The sequence below is a fragment of the Phacochoerus africanus genome, chromosome 4, assembly GCF_016906955.1.
Source record: "Phacochoerus africanus isolate WHEZ1 chromosome 4, ROS_Pafr_v1, whole genome shotgun sequence".
NCBI classification, from domain to species: Eukaryota; Metazoa; Chordata; class Mammalia; order Artiodactyla; family Suidae; genus Phacochoerus; species Phacochoerus africanus.
In genome coordinates, this window is record NC_062547.1 from 149,075,381 (window position 1) to 149,102,028 (window position 26,648).

At 41.2% G+C, this 26,648-nt stretch overlaps 1 protein-coding gene across 1 annotated transcript; it reads right to left on the reverse strand.

The window, feature by feature from the left end:
* Positions 1–1,474: 1,474 nt before the first annotated feature.
* On the reverse strand, positions 1,475–14,873 carry C4H5orf46 (chromosome 4 C5orf46 homolog). Its single transcript, XM_047774510.1, has 4 exons — positions 14,708–14,873; positions 10,260–10,395; positions 5,348–5,405; positions 1,475–1,970 (listed from the first exon to the last, which is right to left on the reverse strand). The coding sequence occupies exons 1-3, from the start codon at positions 14,775–14,777 to the stop codon at positions 5,357–5,359; spliced, it is 255 nt and encodes an 84-aa protein (XP_047630466.1). The 5' UTR covers positions 14,778–14,873; the 3' UTR covers positions 1,475–1,970; positions 5,348–5,356.
* Between the last annotated feature and the right edge of the window lie 11,775 nt (positions 14,874–26,648).

The window sequence follows — 26,648 nt, forward strand, 5'->3', positions numbered from 1 at the left end:
CAACCCTACTTCTATTTTCTAAAGGAAATAAAATCGCTATCTCAAAGAGATACCTGCATCTCCATGTTCAACGCAGCATTAATTCCAACAGACAAGACATGAAAACAACTCGTGCCTGCCAATGGATGAATGGATAAAGAAGATGTGGTACATACACAAACAATGGAATATTATTCAACCTTAAAAAGAAGGAAACCCTGCCATTTGCAACAAAATAAATAAATGGTGAGGACATTAGGCTAAGTGAAGGAAAATAGACAGTGAAAGACAAATATTATATGACCTCACTTACATGTGAAATCCTAGAAAAAATGGAAGTCATCAAAGTAGAGAGGAGGTTGGTGGTTGCCAGGGGCAGAGGAAGTGGTGGGAGAAATGGCCGAGCTTGCTAAAGTTTACAAACTTCCAGGGAGAGGATGAATAAGTTAGGGATCCAATGTACAGCACGGGGACTCTAGTTCATACTGTACCGTGCACTTGACAGTGGCGAAGAAAGTAAGCCTTAAAAATTCTCCTTGTGACAATAATGGTAACGGTGTGAGGGGTGAATGTGTTAACTAACCTCGTTGCGGTAATCGTTTTGCAATGTCTAAGCATATCAGGGCATCAGGTTGTACATCGTAAATTTACACAGTGCTATATGTCAATTCTATTTCAGTGAAGTTAGGAATAAAAAGGAACTGGACGTCTCTGGATTATATAAATTGATTGAAGGAAGTCATGTATTTTTCAGAATTTAGTGGGTGTGCACTCTTTGCGTAGCTATCTTCATGGTTAAGGGTTCTTTGTGTGGAAGGCAAGCCTATCCTGGCTTAGTGTGTACAAGTAGGAAGACAAACACAAGATTTGTTGACAATACGCTGGAATTGTTTTTAGAGAAGTTCCCCGGGAAGGGTAGGACCAGGACAACCCTGGAGAACTCAGTAGCAGAAGCACATAGTGTTTTATTCTGGACTAGACCACTGCCATATTGTCATTGTGCTTTATGAGTTCAGTCCTGTAATACCGTCCACTTTAGGTAATTCTGTGAGAACCTTCCTGCCTCAGCTGGGTCAGGTTCAACAATGGTTCAGTCCTCCGTGACCAAGAACTGCACTGATGGCCCCTGGTGACCCAGGTCCATGTGGCAAGGGGGTGGGAGAAGTGAAAATGCTGCACTAGACTGTCAAGGACTGGTCCATCCACCCTTTTCAAGTGTCCTCAAGGGCACTCTGCTTGTCCGTGAGAACGGTAAAGATTGTGGAACAGCAATAACCTTGTAGAAAGAAAAAGAAAGAAAGAAAGAAAGAAAGAAAGAAAGAAAGAAAGAAAGAAAGAAAGAAAGAAAGAAAGAAAGAAAGAAAGAAAGAAAGAAAGAAAGAAAGAAAGAAAGAAAGAAAAGAAAAGGTCAATTTTCAATTTACTAGCCCAAGAGAGTGGGCTCAGATTTTTTGAAAGACTTTTCCACAAAGGATTTTAGAAACTTTCAACTCTGAAACTTCGTACATTTTTAGGGGTTCAGAGCTTGTTCTTTGGAGTCAGGTTCAAGTCCTCTTTCTGTCATTTACTGGTTCTGTGACTTTGGACTTGTCATGTTACCTGAATTTGGGTTCTCTTAGCTTGAAATGTCCTTCCATTATTCTGGATAATAATAATTTTTATAAGTTTCATATTTTTGCATCATTAAAAACCTTAAACATACTCAGGAAAGTTTACTCCCATTAACAAAAATCTTCTTAATGAACTAGGCTATGTGACTGCAAAGGAGACACATTGATTCTGACTTGTAGAAGCAACAATGCAGTCAGGATGTTCAAAACAAGCTGTGTTTGGTTGAAGCCAGGGCCTGAACTTGCTAAGGAGCTCATTGATTCTAAGAACTTGCTGGGAGCTGATTTGAGGCCTCTGTGCTGGAGAACTGGTAAAACAGAAGAACCGGAAAAGCAGGATTTGGCTGCCCTTGGCTTACTCTGGAGCCCTGTAGGTGTGTCCTTAGAAACACAAACCAGAGAGAAGAAAACAATTATTAGCTAGGGAGGGCTTAAGGCTTAATAAAAATATAAAGATGTTTTCATCTTTTCTTCAATATTTTTATGCCTCAGCAGTTTATTTGAGGAAAGAGGCAACAACAACAAAATGAGAATGCAAGATAAATGAGACAAGAATCTACAAGAGGGATGGAGGGAGACGGCGCATATATTAGATTGAGTCATCAGTTTCACTTTGAGTTTCTGAGTAGACAGGAAAAATAAATAAATGAAATAAACCAAGCTGCATAAATCTTATGATCAGAAAAAAAGGAAGCTGTTCTTAGGGAAAGGCACATTTTTTTTCTTGCTCTAAATTCTAAAAGCAACATTTCCCATCAGACTTCATGAGATGGATACTGAGTGATGTCAACCCCATCTGCAGTTTTGCTCCTTGGCTACGTGAGGATTTCTTACTAAATGTATTTAGTCCTGGCTCCCTCCCTAAGCAGGGACCCGGCAAGTCAAAACATGTCATCAAGCGTGTCCAAGTATACTCTCCCTTAATTCACAAAATGTGTAGAGATATTTAGAATTCACCAAGTGCCTTTTCATCTTTTACTTCTCTGACAATCTGTGTGTGTGTGTGTTTGTGTGTGCATTTTGTCTTTTTGCCTTTTCTAGGGCCGCACCCACGGCATATGGAGGTTCCCAGGTTAGGGTGTAATCGGAGCTATAGCCACCAGCCTACGCCAGAGACACAGCAACTCAGGGAACTGAGCCACATCTGCAACACACCATAGCTCATGGCAACGCCGGATCCTTAACCCACTGAGCAAGGCCAGGGATCGAACCCGCAACCTCATGGTTCCTAGTTGGATTTGTTAACCACTGCACCATGACAGGAACTCCATTCTCCAACAATCTTAATAGTCTAGTGAGGTTCATCAGATTCTTATTTTAACATGAGAAAGTTACTTTAGGATGTCAAATGACTTAAGACACTGAAGACTTGAATCCTCATGATTTCAAGAAATGCAGGACCTTAGGAGTTAAGACTGTAAGTCTATTAACGTAAAGAAATCATGCCAATGTGAGTGAGCAGAGGTTGGGAGAATCTCTGATTAATCAGGGGGATTAATTCTTGGATAATCTGTTTTTGAGAACTTGCCACTGAGGCTCATCATCTGAGACTGCATATGCAGAGATTCACCTTCCTGATAAAGCATGTTGATGCCGACACCTGCCTCCAGGTCTTCCTTTAGCATCTTTTCTCCAAGAGGTGTCCACGGTGCTTCTGCATGTAACCTTACTGTTGCCCTGCACGGTCCTGGGGGGCACTGTGATTGTCCCAGCTAGAAACTTCTTAGTGGTGGTAGAGTGTTATCCACCTTGATAGCATTGGCAGAGTCTGACACATAGTAGGTATGGACTAAATAAGCATTAACTATGCAGAGAAGAGACATTTTCTAGGAGAAAGATGAGATACTTATATATCGACCTCTTTATCTACCTATCTTAATTTAGCAAATAGAACTGTGGACAAACTTTCTATACTGGAGAGAGAGGCATTTCTGGGAATTGCTAATTCATTCTAAAGTGATGACGTGCTTTTGATTAGATGAGGTGATTATCCTACAAATGTAACTTTTAAAACAGTTTATTAAATTACTAGTCACTGGGGTATAAAGAGACACTCTTGATCAAACCAAAATTTAATCTCTGCCTTCAAGGCTTCCTTCTCTCTAGTCCGAGTGTTTCGTACCCTAGTCAGAGCCAGTCCTTGCTGCCTTTTAGGGCATCTTCAGTGGGCTCATGGATCCACTCAAAGATTTTTATATTTAGTTTAAAAATTCCAGCATTAATGTCCGGAACAATTAAGTTTCTAACATTTTAAATATCAATAAGGAGTAAAGGGACACTCGGGGAGACCCACTGACCTCCGCACAGTCACATAAGCCATAAGAGGCCAAGGTAGACGTTGAATTTACATCTTCTCCACGCCTTTTGCTCTTTCTAACCTTTGCTGTTGCCTTGCCTGTTGGAAGGTCTCATGCCCTGAACCTCTAGGGTGCGGGCACCAATGAGCCGGGATAAGGTGGGTACCACCAGCCTGAATGAAGGCAAAGGGTCAGGAGACCTGCAATAAGAAGTAGGCTTTCCCTGAGAAGATGTGAATGGAAAAATGCATACGTAACGCAGTGTTTCGAAAAGCTTCGCTGGCTTGAGGGTGAGATTCAGGTGTGTCTGGGTTGGGCATATCTTGATTCCAACGCCCAAGCCTGATTTCCATCCTTAGAAGCTTGTGGGAAAGGGTGGGCTAAGGGCCAGGGTAATACGATGGTAAGCATAAGCTGATCTCTCCCTTGCTATGAAATGGAGCCGAGAGGGAAAAGGCACACTCTCAGACCAGATACAAGATAGAAGCTGGGAAAGGCCGTGCTTCTTGGAGATGCTTATGAGGTAGCTCAACTAACCAAAGGGGTAGTGTTTTCCTTCTGTGGGCGCCTGGAGCCTGTCAAGGACCACATGGCTTAATCACTCTACTGTCTCCTCCACTCTCTTCTCTGCACCAATAATTCTATGGCCGAGTGGTAGAGCACAGACTATGGAATCAGGCAGCTCGAATTTAGATGCCAAACTTGGCCACAGTCATTAAGCTCCCTGAGCCTTGAATTCCTTATATATAACTTTTAAGAAGAACAATACCTATTTTCCACAGGGAATGTTAGAATTAACTTAGGTACTACATATACACAGCGCTTAGTTGAACGCCTAAAACAGACTTAAGGACAAAGTTCATGCTAGTTACTTACAGAACTACTTTCCCAGGTCTGACACTTTGTACTTATATTTTGATAGCCATTCTCAGGAGAGAACTGGATAAGGAAACAGCAGGTGTCTCTGGGCACTCAGACCAGACTGTTTGCCCGTAAATCTAACTGTGCAGGTTTAGAGAGCTCACGAGTCCTTCCTCCTGGAATTGGGTTCCGCAGACCTCGCTCTTCTCTGGAGTAACTAATTTCATGATTTCATGGGTCTTTGGATTTTAGTGCGTTCAAGCCCCTTCTTTCTCAGGTTGAAATTGCAGAAATCAAGTTCCAAGCAGGGTTGTGGCAGGACCAGGTCCCCTAACTCCCAGTGCGAGCCTGTTTCCCCCTCCTCCATGATCGGGCTTAAGAGAATCATATTAAGTCGGTGATGTTAAGATATTAAAAATACATCTATTTAAAATCAATTTTAAAAGATGACCTCAAGAAAAAAGAACCTGCCCCCAAATTACAACTTTTCTACTTTTGGGTAGATACAGGTGCCCCAATTCATTAAATAAATCAGACAGACCCTTTTTCCTTTGTTCAATATACTATTCTTTTGGTTGTAAATTTTTAAGTTAAAATCACCTGGGGAAGTCACTTTGCTGCATGTTCTCCTCGTTTATCATCAAGTTCCACAAATCCTCTTGAAAAAAAAAGAAAAAATGAATTATGATTTAGACTGAACAAGAATATTAGAATGATCACTAGGGTATCTTGTAATACTTTCAATATTTTTCTTCTCTAGGTTTTCCTAAGTCATAAAGTAATAAGATCTAAGATTTCCATGATAGTTCATATTTAACAAGCCATTTGTGTGTAATTATCTCTTTAAATCTGTCAACATGTCTATTAGTTTGGTGTATATTCCTGTATAGACTCTATGAAGACAGACATTTTGATATATTTGTTCCATAATATATCTTTAGCACCCAGAACAATGCCTGGCTTGTACTATGGATTAAAAAATATTTGTTTAATGGATAAATTTTTTAATCCTTGGAAAAAAAACTTTGGAGCTAAAGAGATTAAACAACCTGTCCCAATCAGATGGCTGGTGCATTGCAAGGCAAAGTAAAACTTTGGTCTCCAGAATCACAAATTAATGCCAGAGCCCACTGCCCTCTTCAAGGATTGCGTGTGGAGCAGCTGTTGACAAAATGAAAGATGACTGATATAAAATATAAAATAAAAGATGGTATGTGAGGCGGTTCTAGTCTAGTGGAGAAAAAAGAGGCATTCAGATGCAAATAATTTAAATAATAAGGGATGAAAAGCCGTTATGGAGGATCCTGCAAAGTATTATGAAATCCCAGTGTCTGAATATCTGAATTTTATACTTGTAGGGGTGTATCTTTGGATTGGACTTTATAAAATTATTAGATCTAGCAGATAAACATAATGGAGTTGGGGTTTAGGGGTCAGGCACTAGAGACAGAGAGAAAATCATGTGCAAAGATAACTGCAGGTTTAAACAACCATGACCTGCTCTGAAACGGAAATTACTTGGCACTGGGGCATCGGGTGTTTGGCTTCTGAAGTAAGAGCTATGATTGAAAGCTATGTCAGTATCAGGGAAGACTTTTAGCATCAGCCGAATGCATGTGCCCCGAATTTGTGGGCAATAGAGTGGCAGTGATGGGAGCAAATTTGCTTTTGTTACATAACTCTGTTAATAGGTAAGGGGTGGACTGGAGTGGGGAGAGGCAGGAATAGTGAAACTAATGATAGATCTAATGAGAAGAGCTTTGGAAAGAGGTGATGAAGGGCTCAGCTGGACCAACTTGTCAGTGGAGTGGAGGAAAGGGAATAGTATAAGAAAAAAATCCCTTGGAGGTAGAATATTTAGTGACTGGATGGAGGGGGTGATGAGCAGGGAGAATCAAAGAGCTGAGGTATCTAGATTCTGGGTGGATGGGGGATGTGATTTGTTAAGATCAGGGCAAGGGAAGAGGAGCAGGTTTGTGAGAGGATGGCCTTGAATTTAGACCAGCCGAATTTGAGGTATTGATGGAAAACCTAGGTAGGGTTTTAATAACCAATGAGTTATTTCAGCTGTAGCTCCGGGAAAAAAAAAGAGAGCAATAGACATTTGAATTTGAAGCACATCACCATGTAAGTACCATGCTGAATGTGGAAGCTGTGATGTTAAAAATCGTGGGCTATGCATTTGGAGTTTTGAGGAGCAATGACGTTTAAGGGGCAGATGCCTGAAGAAAAGTCAAACAAAAAGAATGCGCAAGAAAGTCTTGAGGTAGGGAGAGAACAAAGAATATGTCAGACCATGGAAACTCCAGGGGGTTGCAGTGAAATTCCCCAAAACCGGAGGCTTCTCAAAGGGTCCAAGGAGTTAATAACATGGATATTTTTTAGAACAATGGTGACCAAAAGGCAGATCATAAAGCTCCAAAGTCATCCAGAAGGTGAGTGAAAGGAGCAAGCCAGTCTATTCACTGTCATGAAAGCACATATCCAGAAATTATTGTGTGCTTGACACAGTACTTAGGCATCAGATACATAGGAGTAAATAAAGCAATGTATCTTTATGAAGTCCCGTCACTCCTGTCTTTCTCCCTTTCTAATCAAATCTTGTCGAGTCTTTTAAGACTCAAATTGCGTCTCACCTTTGCCATCAGCCCTCTCCTAAGCATCCTGGCCCCAGTGACAGCTCCTTTCCTTAGACATTAACTCTATGTTTGGCTGGCATTTACCTCATTTAGCATTTTAGACATCATTGCATTTCTCATGTCATCTTATACAATAAGGGCTGCAAATTCTTTGAGGATATAGGGTTTATAGCCTGGGTTTTTTTTTTTTTCTTTCACAATTCCTGCACCACTTCCTTCCCCAGGCTAGGAGTTGAATCAGAGCTATAGCTGTAAGCTGTAGCTGTCCTAAGCCACAGCCACAGCAACCCCAGATCCTTAACCCACTAAGATAAGAGAGGCCAGGGATCGAACCCACAACCTCATGTTTGCTAGTCAGGTTCAGTTCCGCTGCTCCACAATGGGAACGCCAAGCACACATTAAGTTCTTAGGCATACCTCTTGATAGTCTCTTCACACTTCCCATCCTCTGTTCTACTTAGGGTCTTGTCTTGGCCAGAGGAAAAGGCCAACTAGGTCTGTTCCCTTGAGCAAGAACCGCTGTGTCTTTCAACAAAGTTCCCTCAAGATGCCTCCGTCAATTGGGGTAAGTGGGCTTCAGATGTGAACTCTAAGATCCCCGTCCTTACTTAATTAATTCAGTAACTCTACTGAGTGCCTAATGACTTGGAACTATGCTATAGCAATGAGTTAGATACATCTGGTCTCTACTTCCATATAGTTACACAATTAAAGTAAATAAATCGTTTGAGATGGTGATATATGTTATAATGACATTGGTAACAAGGCAACGTGATAGAGAATAACCAGGGAATGGAAGAATTAATTAATAAGAGTGGTTATAGAATTGTTTTCTAAAGAGGAGGTGACTTTTAGATGAAAGGCAGAACATAGCAGTAGCTAATGAGGGGGGAAAAAAAGCATTTTAGGCCAAAGAGCATTTGCAGCATTTAAAGCAAGAGCAGAGAACCTGAGACCATTGTAAGTTCCCAGAACAGAAAAAAAATTACATTTCCCTCAGAATATAATGAGGGAAAGAGGGTAAAAGAGGGGCCATTTCCGAACCCAGTCATTCCTTAGTATTTCAGATGGTCAACTTTCAGAGTTAACAGAGAAAACAAGTGCTATTTTATATCTGAGGAATTTCCTAGGGAAGGAATCCAAAGCATTATTATTGTTCTAATTCTTTGCATCAGCATCGTTGTCATTTGTAACAGTATGAATTCAACTGGCGTCTAATATGTATTTTGTACATAATGAGTGTTACTCTTTCTTTTTCCCTTTTTTATGGCCACACCTGTGGCATATAGAAGTTCCTGGGCTAGGGGTTGAATTGGAGCTGCAGCTGCCGGCCTATGCCATTAAGACAGCAACTCAGGGTCTGAGCCACCTCCGCCACCTAAGCGGCAGCTTGTGGCAATACCAGCTCTTTAATGCACTGAGCGAGGCTAGGGATCAAACCAGCATCTTCAAAGAGACAATGTCAGGTCCTTAACCTGCTGAGCCACATCAGGAATCCCTGTTACTTTTATCTGTTTATCAGTTTTCTCCTTGTCTACACTAACAATCATGGCAGCGCAACAGTTGCCAAAGCAACCACGATAGGAAAAACTAAAATACACAATAAATATCTGGTTAACAGTTGGTTCATGATGATTGTAGCAGAATCCTGCCCATTCACATGACAGTAATATATTGATTTAAGTACATCAGAGATGACAAAATCACCCCAGATAACTTCTATATAGAAGTGGCTTGAATCTGTTACTGGCCATAGACATTTTGGAGAATCTATTTATGAAGTCATAAGCACTTTCCCTAGACAAATACAAAAATTCGCATCTACACAAATATGAATACAAATTTAAAGGGTATATGGCCCTTTAAGGCCCAGCCACGTAGCCCAGAGCATCCAATCAAGGGCTTTCAAAAATCTGTTGTATATTAGAATCACCTGACAGCTTGTTGAAAAGCCTAGTGGTATCCTTGCCCCAGGATGGTTCAGGATGGGTTGCATCATGTAGCAGGTCTCTGGGCGATTAGGAGGCTGGTGAGTAAGAGGCCACGCTTTTTTCAACTTTGCTTAGGGGGGTGTGATGGAGGGAATTGGACAGCAGAGGCTCAGAGAAGTGAAGAATGAAAGCAGCTAGAAATTCAGAATAAGTCAGACCCTGGAGAGCTGTAACTGGGGAGCTTAATGTCAGGAGAATGAAGGGCAAAGTGAAAGCAGAAATCAGAGCTGTGTCAACTTGCACAGGATGTACTTGGAGTTGGGCACAGGAGCTTGGAAGCAGGTTGAAAACTCTGGGAAAACTCTGTGTGTTCTGCCTTCAAGGCAAATCCTTCGTGATCAAAGCAAACCCTCAATGGAGACCTTCTCTCCATTGTCTCAGAGGAGAGATTAGCCATGAGGGTGAACTCAAACTAGAAAATAAAGGCCAGACTCATCACACTGCTCACGACTGAGCACATAGCTACCCACTAGTTTCACCAACAACTACAGTGTCTGCATTGGGTGGGGGGTCCTTTAATCCCTTCATCTTTACAGATAAATAAACTGAGGTGCTCAGCCAGGACCTAGCCCAGATCACCTAGGATGTAGCACCTCATCAGGGCGAGAACCTGGCTTTCTAATGAGCCTCTGTTCTTCTTCCTCCCTACTTGGTCCTGAAATAAAAACTGTTTTATGGAACCCTTTGTTCCAAAGAACTCCTTGGGGGAATGTTCAAGAGTTCAGGGAAATTCATTCAGAGGCACATTTATTTTAAGGTAAGCCACGCTCTTCAGTTAAAATAGTGCATGGCATGCATGCGATTTTCCTTCTCATCCTTCTAATGCCATGCGGTCAGGACCAACAGCAAACCAGACAAAAGCACGTTTGTCTCAGTGCTTACGAGCTCCTTGTCACGGAGCGCAGAATGAACTCCACTGCGTTCTCAATGATCTCCGAGCCCAAGAGGTTGAGGAATTTGGGGAACTCTGGCTGTGGGTTCTTGCCCGATTCATCGGGCTTGACATCGGGCTTGACATCTGAAAAAACAGAACAGAATCTCAGGGGTGGTTCTTAGCAGGAGGAAAGGCAAGTTTCTTTCACCGTCGGGAGCCCTAGAGCCTTAGAACCCCCCTCACTAATTCTTCTCGTATAATTGTGTTTATTGCCCATTTAATGCCTGCATGGTTAATGTCTTTACGTGCCCTCTGAAGTTTATTCCTAAAACCAAACAGACGAACCAGCAGATACTGATGCTTAGGTAGACACCGGTTCTCTTTCCAAATGAGAAAACTCAAGCCCATGGAGGTTACATAACTCATTCAAAGTTCAGCAGCTAGTAAATATCAGGGCTGAAATACAGAATGCTTGGTTTTAGTGTTTTTTCCTCATGTATCCCTGGGGCCGTAGCAGTGACAGTAGTGAGGGTGATGCAAGAATAGGTAGCATTTGCTGAGCACATACCTGTGACAGATAATCTACAGGCATTATCTATTTTATTCTCACAGCAACCCTATGAGCGAGGCAAAATAATTACCCCAAGCTCAAGATGAAGAGATGGAGCTCAAGAGAGGTTTAGAAGCTGGTCAGAGCCCTGGAGTTGGTAAGTGGCAGAAACAGAATTCAATTCCGTGTCTGTCTGGTATGAAAATCGGGATTCGTATGTGTTCTGGGATGAACTGCATAGTCGGACGGAAAAGTTAGGATATAACCACAAATGTGCCACATGATTGAAAGTATATACTAATTATGATGACAAGGAGAAGTTCTATCATATGTACGTATCATCTGACAGCTCTGTAAATGATGATTCGACGGCTCATGTGTAATGTAATTTTAAGCTTGCTCAGTCTTGCGGGTATGTGAATTTTAGCTCACTGGACAGAGAAGGTGAATTAGCAGAAGATGATACAGGTAACAAGAGATGATGGTACTGTAACTGCAGGTCCCCTACTCTTGACATTTAACCGAGTGCCCTTTGGAAGGAGGCCAAGGATCCAGAGAGTGAGGGTGGTGACATGCAGGGTCCTAGGGGGAGGTTAGCTTTGCTTTGTAGTCCAACTGGTTCATAAGATTAAAAGCAATGGAAGAGAGGCAGTTGGCAGATACGAACGGCCACCCCTCTTGGACTCTGGTGCTAAGATAAAGTAGGACCTTTATCCTTTAGTTTTACTGCAGCTTCACAAGTAGTATTGGCAGATCTGGTAAATAAAATACAGGAGGATGCCCAGTTATAGCTGAATTGCAGAGGTGTTCCTGTCATGGCTCAGTGGTTAACAAACTCCACTAGCCTCCATGAGGATGTGGGTTTGATCCCTATGCTCGCTCTGTTGGTTAAGGATCCAGGGTTGCCATGAGCTGTGGTGTAGGTTGCAGATGCATCTAGAATCCTGTGTTGCTATGGCTGTGGTGTAGGCCAGCAGCTACAGCTCCAATTAGACCCCTAGCCTGGGAACCTCCATATGCCACAGGTGTGGCCTTAAATAGACAAAAGACCAAAAGAAAAAAAGTTGAATTGCAGATAAACAACAAAACTTTTTAAGTATAAGAATGGGAATATTTAGGAAATACTTAAGTTAAAAAATATTTATTGTTGATCTGCAATTCAACTATAACTGAGCATCCTACATTTTATCTGTCAATCCCACCATGAAATTTGATTCAAGTCCCAACTCGTGGACAATGTGCTGGGCAACTCTGAACAGAGGAGGTGTCATTAGCTTTTGGTGTGGAGGCTGTCAGATTAGAAGACTTGCACGTATATTGTGTTCTAAAACAGAAACGCTCAGTAAAAAATAGGGCTTTCAATTCTGCAAACATTAATTATTTACTAGAGGCCGCAGTAAAAGATTTGATAGCAACGCCACAATTCTGAGATCAAGGTACTAACTACCAAGTATTCATTCACTCAGTTGTTGGTTTTTTCACTCAACAAGTGTTTTTGAGCCTCCTACCATAGACGTAGGAGTTAGAGCAAAAGTGGACATATACAAACATGCCCCTTACCCAAAGTGGGCAACCACGGTGACAGGAATGGTTTGCCATCATTATGGGAAGGGGAGGCATGAGAAGGCTTGTTTGTGATTTCATCACATACCTAATCCTTATTCAGTTCCGGGATAGTATGACAGTTTTACAGAAGAGAAAAGAGATGCTCAGAGAAATTCAATGACTCACCCAAAACCACACATCTAGAAAGCGGCTGAGCCAGGGCCTGAACCTAAGTTTTTATAAAATTCCATATAGTATGTTTCTTAAATCATATAGAACTGACTTCAAACAGTTGTTCCCTGGAGGCATTTATCAGGGGAAACCAGAAATTCCTTGCATAAAAAGTGAGTTCTTTTTTTCTGTGTTCCTGTTTGTCTACTTCTACAACTTTAATTTCATCAACTTTGAATCTTAATTTGGCAGTAAATGCTAACTTTTCAACATGCAAGGAGCCCTGGATTGGAGTATGTGTGAAGCTCAAACCCTTGGCCCCAGCCCTCGGCTCACATAATGAGAAGCATTAGCATGTGGGCAGTCATGCTTTAGAGTCCTGTGTAGCTGACTTCATACATGTTTCCAGCAAAAATTTCACTGTGTGACCTTATAAATAATACTTACTCTGTCTCTCAATTTCCTCCTTGTGTCATTGTCAAGATTGAACAATACTGTGTGTGTGTGTGTATATATTACATATATGTATTTCATATACTTATATCCATACATCTATATTATATAAACTACTTAGTGCAGTACCAGGCCTAAGGTAAGCCCACAATAAATGCTCACTGTATTGTTATTAATAATAATAGCGATAGAATGACTCTTAGTAGCTTTCTCCTTTTGTGCATAAAGAAATCATGAAAAATGTTAAGTGCTGCTAAAATATTAAGAAATTTGAAAGTGTTGCAAAAAATAAAAAAAAAATAAGAAATGTGACATACCAGAAACAGGTTATCAGGGCCAGTAGTTGAATATTTTCTCTGTTTAAATATCACATGGGATAGCCTTTATTTACATTAACTAGCTGAGTTTCTTGGTCAGTATAATCATTAAGTTCTGAAAAAGTACAGTAATGCTGATATTTATGCAGTTTTTATAGTTTGTCAAGTGATTAAAAAAGCGTGTTCATTTGACCTGGCAAAGTTGACAATTATCCCATTTTCCAGATGAAGAAACTGAGGTTCCAAGTACTGAACTGATTTAACCAGTTTCAAAGTTTACGAGAGCCAAACCTGAGACTGGTCTCTAGGATAGAAATCTCACCTTTATATGTTTTACATTTAGGATATAAATCCTTTTACATTTAGGATATAAGTACGGTGATTACTTTAGGAGCAGATGGAACCCCGTTGTCTTTTGAGGCCTCCCCTGAAGGAGCTCTGTTGGAGTGTCGGCCTGTGTGTTTGCTGGTGGTGAGCAGGTGGCCAAGCGTGTGAGTTCTGCCAGGTTTCATTTAGAACAGCTCAAAAGGCTCTGATGGTAAATATTTGTACTGTGTGTGTTTTCTGACCTATCATTCTGAAGGAAGACGGGTTAAGAGCTCGTGGTCTTCTCAGATCAAAAATTCACTAATTCTGCATACGCTGCCTTGTGGTCCCCTGTGTGCTTGGAAAGACATGAAAGAAGGAGATGCTTTAGAAAAGAAAGGATCGAAGGCCTTCGCGTTTGAGTCCCAGGGCCCACTTCCTGTGTCTATGCTCACGTGACTCTCCCTCTGCAGTCTTGGTTTGTTTGCCTGCAAAAAGGGACATGATGAAACTGTCCATGTTTATTTCAAAGGATTGTGAGAATCCAATGAGAACATACCTGACAACAGCAATGGTATTTATTGAGTGCTTACTGTAGACCAGACACTCTTCCAATGTATTTTGTCTCTTTTACGGAATCTCCATGAGCACTAAATGAGACAGTTACCTCTTGATACTCCCTTTTAAGTGTGAGGCCCACAGAGGTGAGATACCGGGCCCGAAGTCACATTTCTGGTAAGAAGTGGAGCCGTGCCTAGGAGTCTTATTCCAGACTCTTCAGCTTTGCGTATTCTTAGTTATAATCATTAAAACATAAACATCCCCAGCGCTCAAGGAATTTATAATATCATAGCATCACTAGATCACATGAAGATGTAAGAACAAAATCAGTCTAAATTCCATGCAGTCCCTGAGGAAAGATTTGAATAAAAATCCTACTTTCTTTTCATGAGGAGATCTGCCTCTTGTCTCCCAGTCCAGTGCTCTTTCTGCGGTGCCCAAAGCTCCCTCATCCCGCTCCCCTTATATTCCAGATCAGTACATCAGCACCACTGGCTTCTTGCAATCAGGCTAACTACCGCACACAGCGCGCACTGCCGTCTGAAGTACTTACCCGCCTGGCAGGTCAGGATTAGGATAAGCAGTCCCAAAAAAGCTGTCAGCCGAAGCACTGAGACAGCCATGTCTGGAGCAGAGGGTATCGATGCGGATAAATGGTTCAGAGGCACCTGAAGCCTGGCTCCATTTATACGGCATTTATAGGTGACCTCACCCGCTGTGGAATTTAGGTTGTTGCATAAGATATCAACACAGCTTGCTCTTGGATCTCTGCTCATGAGCCCTGCCCTGTCTTTCAAACCACGAATTTTTCAGATAGGGAAAGAAAAACTCTTTTGGTGTTTCTAATGTATATTAAATGGTGCTGGAATAATTCTTCTGTAGTTGGTTCCACTGCCAGTGTTGACAGTTGGATGGGTGTCAGGCAGAATTGCTCTTCAGGGCCAAGCAGATTGCAACAAGTCGGATTGGCAAGTGGCACCTATTCGCCTCCCTGTGTGCTCGGCTTCTCTCCCAAGCGCTGAGCTGGTGACTTGTCCCCAACTTGGCATGCCCTTACACACCCCCATGCCTTGGCTGTGCCCTGTGTTTTTCTGGGACGTGCTCCCCATTGTCTCCCCAGGATGCATTCCCACTTACTCCTCAGGCTCAGGTTCAGATGCCCCTTCTGTCCAACCCCCTCACAGCCATTCTCCCCACTCCAGAGAGCCGCTCCATCACGTGCCATGTACCAGCCTTGACCGGTTGTTTGGGAATTAACTACTTTAATAGCTCTCTTCTCCTTCAGCCTTTAGATCTCTTAAGGGCAGAGTACTTGATTCACTTGTGAATCTTTAAGGAGCCTAATCTCGGGCTTGGCATTGGTCTCGGCTTTGATTTCACTTCCTTGGCAAAGTCATTCTTGTTCTCCCAGGCTGAGCTAACAGTACTTCTAAAGTACCTAATAGGTACCTGTTTCAATATCTCCACCAGTGGGCTACACGCTCCTGGAGGGCCAGCCTGTCTTTTTGAGTTGAAGATACATTACGCAAGGCATGTAGCAAACATTCAATAAGAGAAAAAATTAAATTATTGCACCCAGTTTACAGGAATATTGGGGCCGTTATGTATCCGAAGTATAAAATACCCTTCTCTTTGGATACAAACCTTCAAGGGGATAAAATTGGGTTTAAGTTTGGATGATGCTGGTTATCCTGAGTAATGCTGTCATAAAGCAGTCACCTAGGGTGAGGGCTTGGGGGGGTCCCTAAAATTACAGGAAATTGATGAAAACGTATGCATTGTGAGTGTCAGACGGCCCTTTGCATAAACGGTGAAATTACCTGAGGCGTGACATGAGCCGGTCTGCTCTCAGAGAACCAAGGCTGGGACACGGCCTGTCACTCCTCATTTAGCATCGAAAGCCATCAGGCAGCTCTGCTGGGACCCGTCCAGTCCTCTCCAACCTACCCCCCCAAGAAAGGCCCTGGTCCTGTCTCTGCAGCCCCAGAGGTTGGGATCTGGACAGAGTGTTCATGGAAGGGAGAGGTTTCAGAAAGCTAGCTCTGTGCCGTCAGGGACCAGCACTGTGTTGTCCTGGGGGGCAGGGGTGGGGACGTCACATCCAGGTGCCCTCTGTTAGTGATGCCATGGCCCTGACCTGTGGCTGTATTTGCCTGGGAAAGGCTAACAGTACCTTTTTTTTTTTTTAAGTCTTATTGAAGTATAGTTGGCTTACAAGGTTGTGGTCGTTTCTGCTTTGGAGCAAAGTGCTCAGTCCTACGTATACACACACCCGCTCTCTCTCTCAGCCTCTTTTCCCACCTAGATGATCACAGAATCCTGGGGAGAGTTCCCATTGGCCAATCACTCCATAGCCCTCAGTACGCACCTGCAGTCCCACACCCCCAGTCCCTCCCCTGCACCCCCATCTGTCCCCTTTGGTAATAGTACCCTTAATTTTGCACAAGCTTGGAGCCTTCAGGGCTTACTAGCCCCAGAGGGGGCATATTTTTCTAACTCAGCACAAGAACACTGTACAGGCAAGCAAAGGCTCTGGATAGAACAATGGAGAGAAGCCTGCTCTCTTCTCAAAGATAGCAGCTAAATGGGGCACGCAGGCACACCCGACGTCAGCGGCTCTCGGTGGTCCAGTGTCAAGGAAACGGCACCATCCCAAGGTCAGACAGCTGGCTTCTTTTCCTTTCAGTGCCCCTGGCTCATTAGATGAACTTAATGAAATACCTCCAGGCCTGACACTTGTTTCTGCTGTGTTGTTCTTCTCTTCTCTCAGTTGATTCCATTTAGCTTCAGATTTCAGCTAAAATGTCTCTTTGTTTGTTGACCCCTGTGACCCTCTAAGCCAACTCAGATCCCTCTATTAGAATCTTTCATGCACTGTATTCTTCCTTCTTAGCCCTTAAATGTTAATTTTTTGTTTGATTATTTAATGTCTGTCTTCCCAAGAAATGTCCAAATCTGGTCTATGTTGCTCACTGAGATAAGCCCTGGTTTCCAGTATAACACCCTAAACGGAAAATACCCATCAGGAGTTCCTGTTGTGGCTCAGTAGAAACGAATCTGACTAACGTTCATGAGGATGCAGGTTCGATCCCTGCCTAGCTCCGTGGTTTAAGGATCCGGCATTGCCATGGGCTGTGGTGTAGGTCACAGATGCGGCTCGGATCCCACGTTGCTAGGGCTGTGGTGTAGGCAGGCGGCTACAGCTCTGGTACGATCCTTAGCCTGGGAACCTCCATATGCCACGGATGCAGCCCTAAAAAGACAAAGAAAAAAGGAAAGTATCCATCAATACATACTGAATTAATGAGTTAATAAGTAATTTTGAGAAGTGTGGACTCACGTAATACTCCCATCAAATATCATCTGTGTGACTCTGACAAATGACCGATACCATATTAATCTCAGATTCCGCACCTGTAAAACTGAGACATAACTTCCTGCCTCTTTATCTGCCCTATGTTAAGGATATAGGATGTAACAGATAAAATCCCTGATAAAGAACCTTTAATACGTGCCATGTTCCTAGCAGTTGAGAAGTTGTGCCTCTGTCTTCATTGGCAGAAGCCAATGAATTTGACTTTGGGTAGAGAAGACACAGATTATGAAAGACAGTTTGACCCAGGCTGGGAAGAGGAAATGAGGGCCTTCTCCCAGGCGCCATTCTAGTTGGGTAAGAAGATGCACGAGAATAAGAGGAACACGGCATGCCTCCGTTCCTGTGAACGTTTCCATACATAGCTGAGGGTCGTCAGAGTTCTTTCTTAGGGTAGAACCTAGTAGCAGTCTGGGTTGGAAATCTCATAGGAAGATTTCGATGTGTCTGTTAGTGGTTAAAAGCTTTGGGATCAGATAGAACTGGGTTTGGGTTTCGGATTGCTACTTAAAAGCTATGTATCTCTAGGATCTTGGAAATATTTCACAGTGTCTTTATGCCTTGAATCCATTGTCTACACAATAGGAATGATGTTAGCACTCAGGGTTGTTAAGAGGACTGGATGAAAAATAAGTGCAAACAGTACAGTATCTTGTATATACTAAGTGAACAATAAATGGTAGACTTGTCCTGTTCTATCCTGTCTACTCTACCTCGGATGGTTCCAAGGAGGGGTGACAGTTAGCCATGCAAGCAGCATTAGGGACTATAATAGCAGAAGTCATTGTCTAATACGCTACTGTTGCTAACTCTGGCCTGGTATCCAACTAGATGAACTACGTCCCCGAAGCTGTTGGGAGGCTGCCATTATTATCCTAATTGTCTCTAAGGGAATACAAGGATGGGGAAGTTAAGTCATTTGCCCAAATCATAAATGAGTTAAGTCAAATCATAAATGAGATGGAGCAAGAACTTGAACTCAGGGACGTGTGACTTCCAAGTGTGTGCTTTTGACTTTTACCTTCCTTGCACCGGCACAAGTTCATAGCTTCTACTGATGAAAAGCCTCGGTCAGGCAAGGAACCCTGCCGTCACCAGCCTGTTTGTGCAGAGACTCACCTGTGTCTGCTCTGCTTCCCCCACGGGTCTCTAGATTTCCCCTTGACCCACATCGAAGTGCTGGCTACAGAGTGCCTTATGGAGGTTCCCAGACTAGGGGTTGAATCCGAGCTTCAACTGCCGGCCTGAGCCACAGCCACAGCAACATGGGATTCTGAGCCACATCTGCGACCTACACCACAGCTCACGGCAATGCCGGATCCTTAACCCACTGAGCAAGGCCAGGGATCAACCCCCCAACCTCACAGTTCCTGGTCGGATTCATTTCTGCAGCGCCGCAACGGGCACTCCCAGAGTGCCTTCTTAATCCTTGGCAGAAGGAGAACTGACAGGGCTGCAGAATTAAATACAGGATGCCTCATTCAATTTGGATTTCAGATAAACAGTGGGTAAATTGTTTTAGTATAAGTCTGTCCCACATATTTCACAGGATGTATTTTACTAAAAGAAGTTTGTTTAGCTGAAATTTAAATTACACTGGGGAGCCTGTCCTTTGATTTGCTAATAAGGTAACCCCACCTGGAGAGGCCCTCATCCCTGTTTTCGTAGCTAAAACTTCAGATCAGAAAGTAAAGGACAGGACTATGGAGGGTACAAGAAACGATTCAAACGTAGTCTGTGAGAAGTTAAAACCGTCTATGGAAAGGGCAAGTCACAAAAAGCCCCAGGTCCTCTCGAATAGCTCCTCTGGGGCATAGGTCACCCCTGCGTTCCCATGAGAATATCCTGCGCCTCCTTGCTCCCTGTTGGTTCCCTCCACATCGAGTTGCAGAGCAGCCCTGGAACAGATGCAGGTGGCTGCAGGCAGGGCTCCCATTCCCATGGCATCCATACGCTGGGGAGAGGCTCGAGTCTTTGTCACTCTAAACATCCATGCACGCCTTATAACTTACTCAATCCTCATGCCACCCATCAATGTATTAACTTCTTATCCATGGACATTTCTGGGGCCTGCACTACTTGCCAGGTGTTCTGCTCGGCACCAGGGACACAACACAGTGCAAAACACCCATCCCTGACCCATCCTTTGTTGAGGAGGCAAACCTGTAAGCAAACAGCTTGAATTTAAATATGAGACATGCTAATGGCAGCGTGAACAGATTGCCCTGGAAGGCTATCAGGGAGGGGTCCCATTGCCTGGGGAGGCCATCCCGGAGGGATCATTTGTTTGGGGCCTCGGAAAGTGTGTTTGCAGGTATGCACTGTACCAGCGAGGAATGGAGAGGGCACTTGAGGAGGAATGGCATCTGCAAAGGCACAGAGGCATGGAGGAGCCAAGCTTATTGCTAAGAATGAACCTCACACTCCTGAGTGCTGATATTACAAGTGAAAATTAAAGTGAACTAACTGAATCCTGCAATACATTTTAATTAATGCACATGCTAGGAAGGGGTAACAAAGGCGGTGGTGGGGAGGGCGAAGAGAAAACAGCAAAGGCCAGGGGGAGTAAGAAATTGCAGACCAGCACCCACCTTCCCTCTGCTCTGAGTCCCTAGCACAGCCTCGGGTAAGCACGTTGCCATCCACTCAATTACCCAAAGGCAAGTTTTCTTGCACTCTTTTTTCACCACAAAACCCATTCGCTCACAAAGTCCTATCAATTCTCCTTTCAGATAACCTTCAGATTAACTGAATTCTCATCATTTCCGCAGTAGGTGTCATAGTTTGCTGACTATGGCAACAGCAATCTGGTCTTCCTGATGCAGGGCTCCCCCATCTCCCACTGTCACTTCCTAGACCTTCGATGTATTTACACCCTCTGTCATTGCCCATCTCCAGTCATTCCCATGCCTCCTTATTGCACACACCTAAAGCCCTTCATTTTACTCATAGTCAGTAGGTCTCGTGCTATTTTAGTCATTGTGTAGAATAAGTCTTAGAGCACAGGTTCTGCAGTTGGATGGCCGGGATTCCATTCCTGAGTTCATGAGGGCTACTGTTTACCTGGCATGCTCACGTTGCTTGTTTATATTCTGTCCGCTAGGAAGCATCAGTATTGGTACTCTCTTCGTTATATCAGAACATACCCTCCCAATTCCTGCCAGTGTGCTTTGGCAAGCTGGTCATACTCTCCAGACCTCACTTCTCCATCTTCAGTATGAAGATACCAAAGAGCGTCAGCCTTACAAAGCTTGTATCGCATACACGAGCTCCTGCTACAAAGAGCTGAGCACAGTGTGGCTTTATTCCTTTGCCTTCTCACCTCCCACTACCCTCGAAGCCCCTCACTTCCTGTCCCACCTTGCTAGGCATGCCTCCAGACTGTTACTTATCATGTCACCCTGTTGGTTTTGCAAGGACAATCCAACCCCCCGCCAGGTCACCTTGAAAGAGTACATCCTTCAGAAACACATTGTGATCACATCCCTGACCTAATTCGTGGCCGAATTAATCACTTCTGTGGGCTTACACGGTGCACACCTCCATTAGAGTATGCACTGCTCCACCAATTACTGTTTTATTTCTGACACCTTCATTAGGCTACATGTTCTTCAAGCATGGGCTATGCCTTATTTATCCTCAAATACCTTTTGCCTACTGCCACCACCAGCAAGTAGACAGTGATGAATAAATGCAATGAGTGTTCAATGGATGCTCATTAAATGTGCGGATGGATAAATGGGGCCAGTGATGGAGATGACTCAGAAGCCCCACTGGGCCAAAGCTCAGACCAAGAGACCAGGTATAAACAAGGAAGGTTAGTTAAGTGCCTAGTGGCTTTTGTTTTTCTAGCAACTAGAATTATTGCAGAGGGTGGAGGCAACATTCCAGAAGAGACACTTGGTCATGCCTTTGGCACATCAGATGGAATGAGGGGGACTTAAAAAAATTAAGCATAAATTAAATATGTGGATATAGTGATTTTCCCCTTAATTATGAAGACCCTAGTACTAAATTCAAAGTGTAAAAATTTCTATGCCTGATATATATAATTTATATATGTCAGATACATGGAAAATTAATACTTAAATCATGAGATTTTTATGGTATTAAATGTGGTAGTGGATACAGAAATGATTTGTAGACTAGAAATTAGTCTAGTTTAAATTATAAATAGATAACTATCAATTGAAGAAAAATTGATTAAAGGAGGTTTATCTATTTATTGAGTCAATAATGAAGATAAAATAGATCTATAAAAATATTCACTTAATCCAAAAGTCAGAAAAAAGGAAGGGAAAAGAAGGAATTGATGGAATCCAAATAAAACATTTCAGAACATTGCAGATTTTAACACAAGCATGTTAATAATTATATTAAATTTAAGCAATATAAGCTAATCAAAATAAAACAGGATTGTCAGACAAGACAATACTGTATATAGAAAGTCTCTTTAAATATAAAGACATAGATGAGAATAAATGAATGCAAAAACATGTATTATCAAACAGTATTCAGAAGAAACCCGCAGGGGAGTTCCCACTGTGGTGCAGTGGATTAAGAATCCAACTGCAGTGGCTATGGAGATGCAGGTTCTAGCCCTGGTGTGCTGCAGCTGTGGCTCGGATTCAATCCCTGGCCCAGGAACTTCCATATGCTGTGGGTACAGCCCATAAAATTAAAAAAAAATCTAGAAGGTTATATTAATATCAGAAAATGTAGTATTCAAAACAAACAATATTACGAGAGATAAAGAGAGTCATTGCATAATCTTAAAAGAATTACTTCATTGAGAATATGCAACAGTCCTGCATGTGTATGCAACTAACAACTGAGCCTCAAAACCTGTATAGTAAAAACTGACAGGTAAGAAGAAATATAAAAACCCGCAGTTGTAGATGAAGTCTTCAACACTAGTTTCTCACTGTTTGATAGGACAAGAAGACAGAAAATCAGGGAAGGTGCAGAAAACCTGAATACCACTATTAACCAAATCGACCTAAGTTACGTTACGAAATATGATATACCCCAAACAGTGACTACACATTTTTTTTGTTTGGAAGGGAAATATTGCTCAAGATAGGCTTTATTGGATCATTAAATAAGCCTTAACCCTTTTAAGAGAATTGAGATAATACAAAGTATATTTTTTACTATAATGGGCTCAAATTATAAATCAAATAATCAGATAAATCAAAAGTCTCTAAATATTTAGAAATTAAATTTTAAAAGCTAAAAATCCATAGGTTAAATAGAATGTCCCAACAGATAATGAAATGCATTTTGAATTGGATAAAAATAAATATATGAAAATTTGTGGGAGCTGCTAATTCAATGCTTAGCAGCAAATATATAGCATTAAGTATTTGTATTAAAGGAGAGGAAAATGAATGACTTTGGCTTCTACCAACTAGAAAAAGAGAAAGTTAAATTCAAACAGATGAAATAGCAATAATGATAAAAGCATGAATCAATTAAATCAAAAAGATAAAAATCAATAAAATCAGAATATGGCTCTTTGAAAAATGTAATAAAATTGATAAACATCTAGTCACACTTGCCAGAGAGAGAGATTAAAGATGCAAATTACTAATACCAGGATTGAAGAAGGGATATCATTATAGACCCTAGAGTTATTAAAAATAAGAAATTATATAAAAAACTCTCTGCCCAAAGATGTGATGACTTAGATGAAATAAATTCATTCCTGCCACAAACTGAAAATGATGATTCAAAGAGTATGGAACTATTCAATAGATATGGAACTATTCAAATAATAGTTAGAATAATTCCGTATCTATTAAAGAGTGAAATCTACACTTTAAAACTTTTAAGTAGAAGGAACTCTAGGTAAACAGATAATTTCACTAGTAAATTCTAGTGAACAAATAATAGACCTACAGAAGACTCATTCAGAATGCAAAAGAGGAGGTAACTCTTCCCCCATGACTTAAGAGCCTTATTGAGATAAAATTCACATACCATACAATTCAACCATTTAAAGTATACAGTTCAATCTTTGAGTATATTCATGGAGTTGTCGTAATCAATTTTATTACTCCATCATTGTCCCCCCAAAGAAACCTACACCCATGAGCAGCCACTCCTCACCTCTCCCTGAACCTTCCTCTTCAGCCCTAGCCAATCTTTAATCTGCTTTTAGTCTCTAGATTTGCCTATAATAGGCATTTCATATAAAGATAATCATACAATATGTTGCCTTTTGTGCCTGATTCCTTTCATTTAGCATAACATTTTCCAGGTTTATTCGTGTTGCAGCATGTAGCACATTTTATTCATTTTTATTACCAAATAATATTCTAATACATGGATATAATGAATTTTATTTATCCATTCATCAGCTGATGGAAATATGTGTTGTTTCCATTATTTATCTATGGCTAATGCTGCTGTGAACATTCTTGTACAAGTGCTTAAAATGGATACATGTTTTTATTAAATAAATCAATTGCATATTTCTGTGCTTGAAAAGAATACATAGACATTGAAGTTAAAATACACCATTTTTCAATAGCACCAAAAAACATAAAGACTTAGGTATAAATCTAATAAAATATGTGCATATTATGTGTGATGATAGCTATTCAGTTTTGTTGAAATTTTTTAAATGACCAAGGTAGACATTATCTTCTTTTCTGTATTGTCTTACAGCTTTAAAAATGTTTTATTAAACTGTAGTTGACCTACAGTGTTGTGTCAATTTCTGCTGTACAGCAAAGTTACTCAGTTGTACATATATATATATATATATATATATATATATATATACATTCTTTTTTTAAATATTACTTTCTATCATGGTCTATCCCAGGAGATTAAATATATAGCTCTCTATGCTATATAGTAGGACCTTATTGTCTATCCATTCCAAACATAATCATTAGCATCTAGTAACCACATATTCCCAGTCCAACCCACTCCCTCCCCCTCAATTCTTGGCAACCACAAGTCTGTTTTCTATTTCTATGAGTCTATTTCTGTTTTGTAGATGGATTCATTCGTGCTATATGTTAGATTCCACATATAAGTGATACCATATGGTATTTGTCTTTCTCCTTCTGACTTACTTCATTCACTTAGTGTGATAATCTCTGGTTGCATCCATGTTGCTGCAAATGGCATCATTCACTCTTTTTTTATGGCTGAGTAGTATTGCATTGTATGTGTAGGTACCACATCTTCTTAATCCATTCATCTGTCAATGGACATTTAGGTTGTTTCCATGTCTCGGCTACTGTGAATAGTGTTGCAGTGAACATAGTGGTGCATGTATCTTTTTCAATAAAAGTTTTATTGAAAAAAGAAATATCCAGATTATATGCCCAGGAGTGGGATTGCTAGGTCAAGTGGTAGTTCTATATTTAGTTTTCTGAGGTACCTCCATACTGTTTTCCACAGCGGTCGTACCAACTTACATTTCCTTAAACAGCGTAGGAGGGTTCCCGTTTCTCCACAGCCTCTCCAGCATTTGTTATTGGTAGACTTGTTAATGATGGCCATTCTGACTGGTGTGAAATGGTACCTTAGTGGTGTTGAGCACTTCTTCATGTGCCTGCTGGCCATCAGTATGCCTTTGGGAGAAATGCTATTTAGGTCTTCTGTCTAGTTTTTGATTCGCTTGTTTTTTTTGCTGTTGTTGTTGAGTCGTATGAGTTGTTTGTATAATTTGGAGATTAAGCCCTTGTCAGTTGCATTATTTGTAACCATTTTATCCCATTTCATAGGTTGTGAGACTTATTATGTTCTTGTATTGGAATACTGAATATGGATAAAATGGCAATTTTTCTCAAAGTGAAACAACTGAACACTGAAACAACAACTTTAAAATTTATATGAAAGGGCAAAGAACCAAAATGATCAAAGCAATTTTGGAAAAAAGAAGAAAAAAATTTGAGGAGTCACTCCAGCTCAGTTTAAGACTTATATAAAGCTCAGTAATTAAGATAATTTGTTGAAGAAAGGATAGGCATGTCCATGGAACAGAGTAGAGTTGAGAAATATAATCACATTTACACGGGCAACTGATTTTCAACAAAGATGCAGCGGTCATCCAGTGGTCTTTTCTGTGCTGGATACTGAGAAAATTGAACATCCATATCAAAAAAAAAAAAAAGAAGAAGAAGAAAAAAAAGAAAAAAGAAAAAAGTCTCATCTATCCCTTGTACAATATATAAAAATTAATTCAAAATGTGTCACAGACTTACATATAAAAGCTTAAACTCTAAAATTTCTAGAAAAAAATATAGAGGGAAATCTTTTTGTTCTTGGGTTAGACAAAGATTCCTGAGCTATAACACCAAAAACCCAATCCACACATATAAAAAGACACTATGAAGAAAAAAAGCAAAACAAGCTCACTGGTAAGAATGTAAAATGGGAAAACAATTTTTTCAGTTTCTTATAAAGTAACTTACGTGCTTAACCATATGACCCTGAAATCCCACTCCTCAGTACTCAAGTGAAATGAATACTTAAGTTCATGCAAAAAAAATACGTAAATGTTTATAGTGGCTTTATTGGTCATAGCTCCAACCTGGAGAGAATCCAATGTCCCTCAACTGGTGAATATGGATAAACCAACTGTGGTATATCCACGTAAGGGAAGACTACTCAGAATTAGTAGGAATGATCTGCTGATAGAGGCAACTGTGTACTGCGTAATTCTAATTTCATTTCTGTGGCCTTAGGTACAGGACACAGACCTCTGGTTGCCAAGAATTGATCAGAGAGGGGAGGGCTTGCTATAAATGGGCATGTGGGAATTTTCCAGGTGATGGACATTTTATGTCATGTGTATGGTTGTATTTACAATTACTATTATGTTTGGTATAACTCACAGAACTTCATGTTAGAAAAGGTAAATTTAAACTGTGTGTAAACTATACCTTAATATTTCACTGTCTGTAAATTATATCAAAATAAGGAAAATTAAAGAAATAGCCTTATGCATGGTTGTGGTTGAGTAGCTAGGGTGACAACTTACATTGGTAGGTATTCCAGCTGTGCAGCTAACGTGTTTGTCCTGTCTCTGGGCCCAAGTTTCTCCATTTTTCCAAAGAGAATGTGGAATTGGATAATGACTAGAATAAAATGCCTTCTA